At 46.8% G+C, this 9413-nt stretch overlaps 1 protein-coding gene across 1 annotated transcript; it reads right to left on the reverse strand.

Annotated features, from left to right (window-relative positions):
- Positions 1-6396: 6396 nt before the first annotated feature.
- On the reverse strand, positions 6397-8108 carry LOC123180274 (trihelix transcription factor GT-3b). The gene is made up of 2 exons (XM_044592263.1): positions 7003-8108; positions 6397-6869 (listed from the first exon to the last, which is right to left on the reverse strand). Exon 1 carries the CDS (start codon positions 7996-7998, stop codon positions 7039-7041), a length of 960 nt encoding a protein of 319 aa, XP_044448198.1. The 5' UTR covers positions 7999-8108; the 3' UTR covers positions 6397-6869; positions 7003-7038.
- Between the last annotated feature and the right edge of the window lie 1305 nt (positions 8109-9413).

Genomic DNA, 9413 nt, shown 5'->3' on the forward strand with positions numbered 1-9413 from the left:
GTAAAGAGACTTGCCGGTAACGAGATTGAACAAGGTATCGGGATACCGACGATCGAATCTCGGGCAAGTAACATACCGATAGAGAAAGGGAATTGTATACGGGATTGATTGAATCCTCGACATCGTGGTTCATCCGATGAGATCATCGAGCAGCATGTGGGAGCCAATATGGGTATCCAGATCCCGCTATTGGTTATTGGCCGGAGAGGTGTCTCGGTCATGTCTACATGTCTCCCGAACCCGTAGGGTCTACACACTTAAGGTTCGGTGACGCTAGGGTTATAGAGATATTAGTATGCGGTAACCCGAAAGTTGTTCGGAGTCCCGGACGAGATCCCGGACGTCACGAGGAGTTCCGGAATGGTCCGGAGGTAAAGATTTATATATGGGAAGTCTTATTTTGGTCGCCGGAAAAGTTTCGCGCATTATCGGTATTGTACCGGGAGTGCCGAAAGGGGTCTGGGGGTCCACCAGCCCCGGGGGGCCACATGGGCTGTAGGGGTGTGCGCCTTGGCCTATATGGGCCAAGGGCACCAGCCCCAAGAGGCCCATGCGCCAAGAGATAAGGGAAAGGGAGAGTCCTAAAGGGGGAAGGCACCTCCGAGGTGCCTTGGGGAGGATGGACTCCTCCCTGGCCGCACCCTTCCTTGGAGGAAGGGCCAAGGCTGCGCCCTCCCCTCTCCCTTGGCCCTATATATAGTGGGGGGGGAGGAAGGGCAGCAAAACCTAAGCCCTGGCGCCTCCCTCTCCCTCCCGTGACACATCTCCCTCCTCCCGCAGCGCTTGGCGAAGCCCTGTTGGAATCCCGCTACTTCCACCACCACGCCGTCGTGCTGCTGGATCTCCATTAACCTCTCCTTCTCCCTTTCTGGATCAAGAAGGAGGAGACGTCGCTGCTCCCTAGAGGCAATAATAAAATGGTTATTATTGTATTTCCTTGTTCATGATAATTGTCTGTTGTTCATGCTATAATTGTATTAACTGGAAACCGTAATACATGTGTGAATACATAGACCACAACATGTCCCTAGTAAGCCTCTAGTTGACTAGCTCGTTGATCAGTAGATGGTTATGGTTTCCTGACCATGGACATTGGATATCATTGATAACGGGATCACATCATTAGGAGAATGATGTGATGGACAAGACCCAATCCTAAGCATAGCACAAGATCGTGTAGTTTGTTTGCTAGAGCTTTTCTAATGTCAAGTATCATTTCCTTAGACCATGAGATTGTGCAACTCCCGAATACCGTAGGAATGCTTTGGGTGTACCAAACGTCACAACGTAACAGGGTGGCTATAAAGGTGCACTACAGGTATCTCCGAAAGTGTCTGTTGGGTTGGCACGAATCGAGACTGGGATTTGTCACTCCGTATGACGGAGAGGTATCTCTGGGCCCACTCGGTAATGCATCATCATAATGAGCTCAATGTGACTAAGGAGTTAGCCACGGGATCATGCGTTACGGTATGAGTAAAGTGACTTGCCGGTAACGAGATTGAACAAGGTATTGGGATACCGACGATCGAATCTCGGGCAAGTAACGTACCGATTGACAAAGGGAATTGTATACAGGATTGATTGAATCCTCGACATCGTGGTTCATCCGATGAGATCATCGTGGAACATGTGGGAGCCAACATGGGTATCCAGATCCCGCTGTTAGTTATTGACCGGAGAGTCGTCTCGGTCATGTCTGCATGTCTCCCGAACCCGTAGGGTCTACACACTTAAGGTTCGGTGACGCTAGGGTTGTAGAGATATTAGTATGCGGAAATCCGAAAGTCGTTCGGACTCCCGGATGAGATCCCGGACGTCACGAGGAGTTCCAGAATGGTCCGGAGGTAAAGATTTATATATGGGAAGTCCTATTTTGGCCACCGGAAAATGTTCGGGATTTTTCGGTATTGTACCGGGAAGGTTCTAGAAGGTTTCGAAGTGGGGCCCACCTGCATGGGGGGACCCACATGAATGTGGGTAGTGGGGGCAAGGCCCCACACCCCTGGTCAAGGCGCACCAAGATCCCACCTCAGAAGGAATAAGATCATATCCCGAAGGGATAAGATCAAGATCCCTAAAAAAGGGGGATAACAATCGGTGGGGAAGGGAAATGATGGGATTTCTTTCCCCCACCTTTGCCAACGCCCCAATGGACTTGGAGGGCAAGAAACCAGCCCCCTCCACCCCTATATATAGTGGGGAGGCGCATGGGAGCAGCACCCCAAGCCCTGGCGCCTCCCTCCCTCCCGTGACACCTCTTCCTCCCCGCTTGCGCTTGGCGAAGCCCTGCCGGGATCCCGCTACTTCCACCACCACGCCGTTGTGCTGCTGGATCTCTATCAACTTCTCCTCCCCCCCTTGCTGGATCAAAAAGGAGGAGACGTCCCCGCTCCGTACGTGTGTTGAACGCGGAGGTGCCGTCCGTTCGGCGCTAGGATCATCGATGATTTGGATCACGACGAGTACGACTCCATCAACCCCGTTCTCTTGAACGCTTCCGCGCGCGATCTGCAAGGGTATGTAGATGCACTCCCCTCTCTCTCGTTGCTAGATGACTCCATAGATTGATCTTGGTGATACGTAGAAATTTTTAAATCTCTGCTACGTCCCCAACAGTAAGATGATAAAAACATTTTTTTGAACCATGCAAACATTTTCGAAAATGTCATGAACACATTTGTAAATGTAATGTACTTATTTTTAATGTATTTAATGTTTTTATTTACATTGTATAACGTTTTCAATGTCACATACATTTCTTCTGAAATGTGCGACATTTGAAATTGTCCCAAAAAAATTACGTACATATAATTAACATTTTTTTTCTTATACATGATTGTCATTTTCTACTTTTTACATTCATAATTAAACATTTTTCGTATACATCAGAAACATTTTTAATACATGTTTAACATTCTTCAAAAGCAAGATTATTATTATTAAAAATTTAATGTAAAGTACTTTTGTATACACATTAAGATTATTTCAGAATATACACAAATTTAAAAGAAGAAAAAATAAAATAAAATTTGAAAAAAGATAAAACGAAAAAAACTTCATGTACATTTTAATACATGTTTAAACATTTTTTAAATGATAAAACTATTGTTTGAACTGTGCAAACAATTTGTAGATTGTAGAAAAAAATTCAGATGTGAGCAACACATTTTAATATGTAATGTATGAAACATTTTTATTTAATTACATGAAGTTTTTTTACATTATCTAATATTTTTAAATGTCACATACTCTTTTGAAATGTGCGACATTTTATAATTGTCACAAACATTTTTGGTACACATAATTAGAATTTTTTGTATACATGATTATCCATTTCTACTTTGTACATTCATATTTATACATGTTTCATATACATCAGAAACATTTTTTCTACACGTTTAACATTTTTCAAATGCAGGGTTAACTTTGTCAAAAATTTAATGAAAAGTGCTTTTGCAATTTACCGTATATATTAAGATTATTTCGGAATATAAACAAATGTAAAATAAACATAGAAGGTAATAACGCGCATGACGACATGGTGACGTCATCACTACGAGACACCCGGTTAGTGGGCCGGCCCAGCTCCGGCTCCCTGTACGCGAGCCATTCCTAGGCGTCGGATTGGGCGGCACATTAGCCGCGCCCACAAACTATCCCAACGGAATTTGACCAAGCGAGAACGCATATATTGCTGGGTCAATCCTACGCGTGTAAACCCGACAGCCGATGAAGCGGCGTGGGTGCGTGCCAGCCATGCATGACATGGATCGAACGCTGAGGTGTACGCGTCTATACTCCCTCCCAGTGTGAAGCAGTTGACCGTGCGAACGGAACTGCACGGCTGAGCCTCAAAGCAGAAGCCAAACCATATGCACACACCTGCGGCCATCGATGTTATGTAGGGGCCAAGGTCGTTCTTTCATCGGCAGCACATCGCCCAGGTCAGGTGTCTGTCGACCTCCAAATATCCTGTCCCTGATGGTACGTACACTACTAGTACCATTATTAACATTGCATTGCGTGCACTGCTCAATCAATCAGTACGTGTACCGCAAAACTCACATTCAGAAAGGTGCATGGACAACATGTTTCAGATAGACACACAGCACAACACAACAACCCCTACGTCTAGCTGGTAGTACTCCTATGTCTAGATTCATCAGCGTCACTAGAGTTAGCAGTAGTGGTCAATTTGGATACTGTTAGTCATCCTCGGTCGGTAGAAGTACTAGGTGACAACGATTAATTGCATGCGATCGATCCCGCTCATCAATTGGCTCTCGAGGGTCAAGAGGACAGTCTGAATAATCGACAATATTTTTTTACAAATGGTCCATTTGTTAGTCACATCAGTGTGGGTGGAGAATATATTATTTCCGTGTCAGGTGGTCTCTCTAGATTTTGGCCAAACATGGGATCCGTGACTCCACACTTGGGATATCAAATTGACACCGATGGACCATATGCATGCACATAAACTATGGATTAATTTCGGAAGCGTACGCACTACCGCAATGGATCACCCATTCATCAGTTCCTTCCCATGCAATATTTCCATGCAACTGATGCAACTACTCCCTCTCCCTCCGTTCCTAAATATTTGTTTTTCTAGAGATTTCAAATGAACTACCACATGCGGATGTATATAGACATATATTATAGTTTAGATTCACTCATTTTGCTCCGTATGTAGTCATTTGTTGAAATATCTAGAAAGACAAATATTTAGGAACAGAGGGAGTAGTAATTTTTTTTTTCCGGCGTGAAAGCAATCTAGCAGAAGCACTGAAGAAGTGACTCTTCTGCATCTGAAAGTATGAAATCAGTTTCTCTCTCAAAAGAAGTATGAAATCAGTTTACTGCAATATATTGCCAAGAGATATTGCCTCTTACAGATAATAGATTTGTAAAGCAGGATGATATGTATAATTCGAGCAATGTGAAAAAAATTATAATGATAGCAAGTTAAATCTAAGTAGATAATCTCGAAGTAGCCTGATTGAACATCAAATCAATCGCTTAGTCTCGATTGTAATCAATTTATTTGTCTCCTATCTCATGTGAGGAAAAGGCCAAAGAATTGCTCACAGGAAACATACATGTCGTCCTCCCACTTCTGTGATTGCTTGTTGCCATTGTGAACACACAAGATCACACGCGGGCATCAGCCAAAAGGGAACAGTGACAGGTCAATAAAGCTCAACGCACCACTAGCTAGGCAATTTGCTTAAAAATACGATCATGGGTTTATGATCTGCTTATGACGCCACATTTCTCCTTATTTCATCTATTACGTATTTACATCACATATAATCCCAGTAAAATTAAAACTATGCTCACTGCACATGAAGTATGGCTGACAGCAAAGGAAAAAGCTCAGTGAAGGTGTATTAGTTTGTGTATAACGGTGCATATCAAGAAGGGGTTATAGGCTTGAACAAATCTTGCTTTTGTCTATAAACAAAATAAAGTACTGACTGCACGGCTGATATGATTATCGGTGAAAGTAATCATGGTCAGCAATTACCTTCATCCCCACAACAAATTATACTCTTGTTGACCAAACACTGGAGTGTGTTAGAAGCTATACTGACTACACATGCACTAAAGTTAACAACTTGCATGAAGTCGTACTGACCTGAAAGTCTCACATGCAATTGATATCATCATGTGGCTTTCAGCGGAAGATTCACGCTGTAGTTATATATGCTTTCACATAACATGTTTTGGAGGATGAATTCCTTACAATAGAATGCCAATAATTTCGACTAGAGGTATGCAGAAACTTGATTACTTGTAGATTTCCCCCCACAAATTGCATGAAAAATTTAAAACTTAAAGGTACAAGGCTACTTGATCAAGTGGTTAGTTAAACTCCATATAACAAATAAGGCTTGCAATTTTCTTTCAGAAAACGAATGTATCTACAGGGTTGTGTTCATACTCTACTTTTGTGCGTACACACTGTGTTGGTGCAAGGTTTCATACTTGTCATACCTTCATCTACATCATCATAAAGTCCACTTCTAATTAAATCATCAGTATCGTCAAACAAGCACTATCTAGCAAGTATGCATGAACACATGATGCAGTCAGGGTTCTTCCAGTGGATTCTGGCCTCTGCACACATGTGTCGCGCATCAGGCAAACATATACAAGCAGGGCATCGATACCCTTCCAACACGATAAGCAAAGCAAAGCAAAATCAAAGCAGCTGCACTTGACTGCCCCCCCATCATGCCCTGCTGCGCCCCCTTTCTTTCCTCTCACTAGAAAACTTTTCAGATGCAAATCTCTTTAGGGCATGCAATTGAAAAAGAAGGAAAGATGTAGATAGATATATAGACCATGTTGCGCAAAAGCTACACATGCACACTGCAGAGATATATCTGAGAAAAAAAGCCAATAATGCATGTATGTACGCAGAACCCACGTTGTGAGATTCTGCCTGCGGCGACCATGACCATCCACCTTGTGGAATGATGAGGAGAAGAAGAAGCTAGCAGCATCGATGGATGAGTTAATTGATCATGCAAAGTCATGCATGCATCCATGCATTTGGAAAGCTGCATGTTATAGCTAGCTTCTGAAGCTGATAAGACCAGTGAGTGAGTGAGTTTACAGTTGCAGGTCATGGCTAGACTAACAAAGGAAAGATGTTTGCAAAACCCTTTTCAACACACCAACGCGCCGCCTTTCCTGACCTCTCACTGTCTAAAGAAACCCTAACAAAGGCACAAGCTAGGCATGCAAGATCGATCATGGATTTGATCTGTCGCTGCTACAACTGGTCTAAAAGTGCTTATCCGGCCGCCCGGCGCGCGCTTTGCGGCGATGGATGGATGGATTGATGGATCATCGTCCTGACCAATTAAGAATCCAAAATTACGACCTCGGTGAAAATGAGGAAAGAATTATTTGCTAGCATTACATTGCCTAGTGATGAGGAGGGTGAATCCATGAAGTAGCTAGCTAGCGAGTAACATTGATCCGTACCAGGGCATGGTGTGTGGCATGGATTGGTGGGATGGATTAGGACGACGTGTCGCCGCCGAGCTTGGCCAGCAGGGCGGCGACGAGCTGGTGCCGGCGCTCCTCGCGCTCCTCGGCGCGCGCCCTCCACGCGTCCTCGCGCTCGCGCCAGCGGCGCACGAGCGCGAGCCGCTCCTCGCCGAGCGCGACCATGGCGGCGCGCCACTCCTCCTCGCGCGCCCGGCGCTCGGCGTCGCGCGCCTCCGCGGCCTCCATCCACCGATCCTCCATCTCCATCTGCCGCCGCATGAACTCCCGCAGCACCGCCTCGACCTCGCCTATCTCGACCCCTCCTCCCGCTGACGCGGTCCTCGCCGGCGCCGCCTTCCTTCTCCGCTTCCTCCCCGCGCCCCGCGCCTCCGCATCGGCCCTGCCCTCCTCCTCGTCGACCATCTCCGCCTCCTCCTCGTCGTCCTCGCCCTCGTCGCCCTCGCCGCCGCCATCGTCGTCCGGATCGCGCCGCGCGGCGGCGTCCTTCCCCTTGGCCTTCTTGGCCTCCAATGCGCGCGCCCTCTCGACCCTGGCGTCGAAGATCCTCCTCATCTCGTCGTGGAACGGGAAGCTGCCCCTCGCCGCCGCGCCGGCGGGATGGTCCCCGCCCTCCGGCTGCGCGTCGCTGGCCGTGCCCTTGAACCTGGTGACGAGGTTCTTCCACTTGGACTTGCACTGGTCGGGGGTGCGCGCGAATCCGCCTTGCGCGTTGAGGCGCGCGGAGACGGCCTCCCAGAGGGCCTTGTTGCGCTTGGTGGAGAGGAAGGAGTGGTCAAGGTCGGCGCGGATGGCGAGGAAGGCGGCCGTCTCGGCGTGCGACCACTGCGGCAGGCGCTCCCGCTCGGGCGGGTCGGCGGCGGGCGGAGGCGGGAGAGGGGGCGGAGGGTGGTAGGGGTGGGGAGGGGAGGAGGAGAGGAGCGGGTGGTAGGGGTTGGAGAAGGCGGTGTTGAGGTGGTGGAAGGGATCCATGGCCGGTGGTGGCGGTGGCGGTGGACGGGAAAGCGGAGCAAAGTGGGGGAAGATGAGAGAGAGAGAGATGGGGGAGGAATGGAAAGTCAAGAGGGGTCGAGATGGAGAGAGAAAGAGGCGAGGAAATTATCAATCTGTTTCAACGCGGAAACGGCTTGCTTTCCCACTGCTTTTGAATTCAAGATCTGGATCCTCTGCGCCGCCCGCCACGCTGCCTGCAAACCGCGTCTCCTCTTCTCTTCTCTTCTCTTCTCGAAGGGTATTGCCCTCCCTCCACCTACATCAATGCATATCCAGTCCAGAAAACGAAGTGGCACGGAACCAAGAATGGGTTTTGTTGTTTGAACACTACGGACTTGGAAGACACGATGCCGTGCAGCATTTTGAAGTGGAACATTGTCACGTCGCTGTTATAGTTCTCCACAAGTTTGGTTCCGGAATGAAAACTTTAGGTCTAATCTACGCTGGTTGTATCTGGCAATGATGCTGGTATTCACGTCATCCTCTTGCTGGAGGCATTTTTAGAGTTTGTCCCAACGTCCTCTATCCGGCGAAACCCATTATCTAGCTTTAGGGGGTGCATCTGACGATGATGGCACACTCCGGTTATCCCTTTCTTTCACGCGCCATTGTTGAAGCACCTTTTCTCACTGTCGGATGATGTTGAGGGTACTGTTGCATGTTGTAGTTCATTTCAGCAAGAATTTTGGAGGTCGTGTTTTTTTATCTTTCCTATGTGTCGATCATGTTTTGTGCATCCTAATTATGCAGAGATTGTGTATGCGGTCGTAGTGTTTGTATTTTTTTTTCTTAATGCCACGTTATGAGTCAATAAAAAGTGTACTTTCCCAAAAAACTAGCATCATATCCATTTCAACACCATTTCCTTTTATTTTCAATAAGAAAATTTGAACCTCCTGATTTATGGGCCCTCGGATGCACTCAACCATAGTTAATCCTATTAAAGAAAAAAGTCAGTTACACCACTGGTGCTTAAACTTGACGAGAAAAGTCACTTTAGTATCAAAACTCGCGGCATACATTGAACTGGTGCCACAATTTGACTCGAGCGTGCAAATACAGTACAAAACATGATTGTATACACATGCGGAGCTGATGAGGTGTGACAAAGCGGTGCAGGGCCCGCTGTAAGTGACCAAGGGGTGGTGACTAGGCGTGTGCCTTTTTTGTGAAAAGCCCCTCATTTTATTTTATTTTTCTGATGAAAAACCCTTGACGTGTGTGCATGGCACAAGACCACCTGTTAGCAAAAGAGCACAACTTAATTAGAAAGAGAAATTGCACCATAAGGTGATTCGAACCAAAACCTCGAGCTAACCTATGCGTGTTGCTAGCAACCCACCACGATAACACTTGATGTTCTATAGGGATACTCATTCGTTATATCATTTCTT

The sequence above is a fragment of the Triticum aestivum genome, chromosome 1D (genome assembly GCF_018294505.1).
Source record: "Triticum aestivum cultivar Chinese Spring chromosome 1D, IWGSC CS RefSeq v2.1, whole genome shotgun sequence".
Classification (NCBI taxonomy): domain Eukaryota; kingdom Viridiplantae; phylum Streptophyta; class Magnoliopsida; order Poales; family Poaceae; genus Triticum; species Triticum aestivum.

What these genes read in the sequence shown, in the direction of transcription:
- LOC123180274 (XM_044592263.1), bottom strand. Translation starts at nt 7,998, where the DNA reads ATGGATCCCTTCCACCACCTCAACACCGCCTTCTCCAACCCCTACCAC.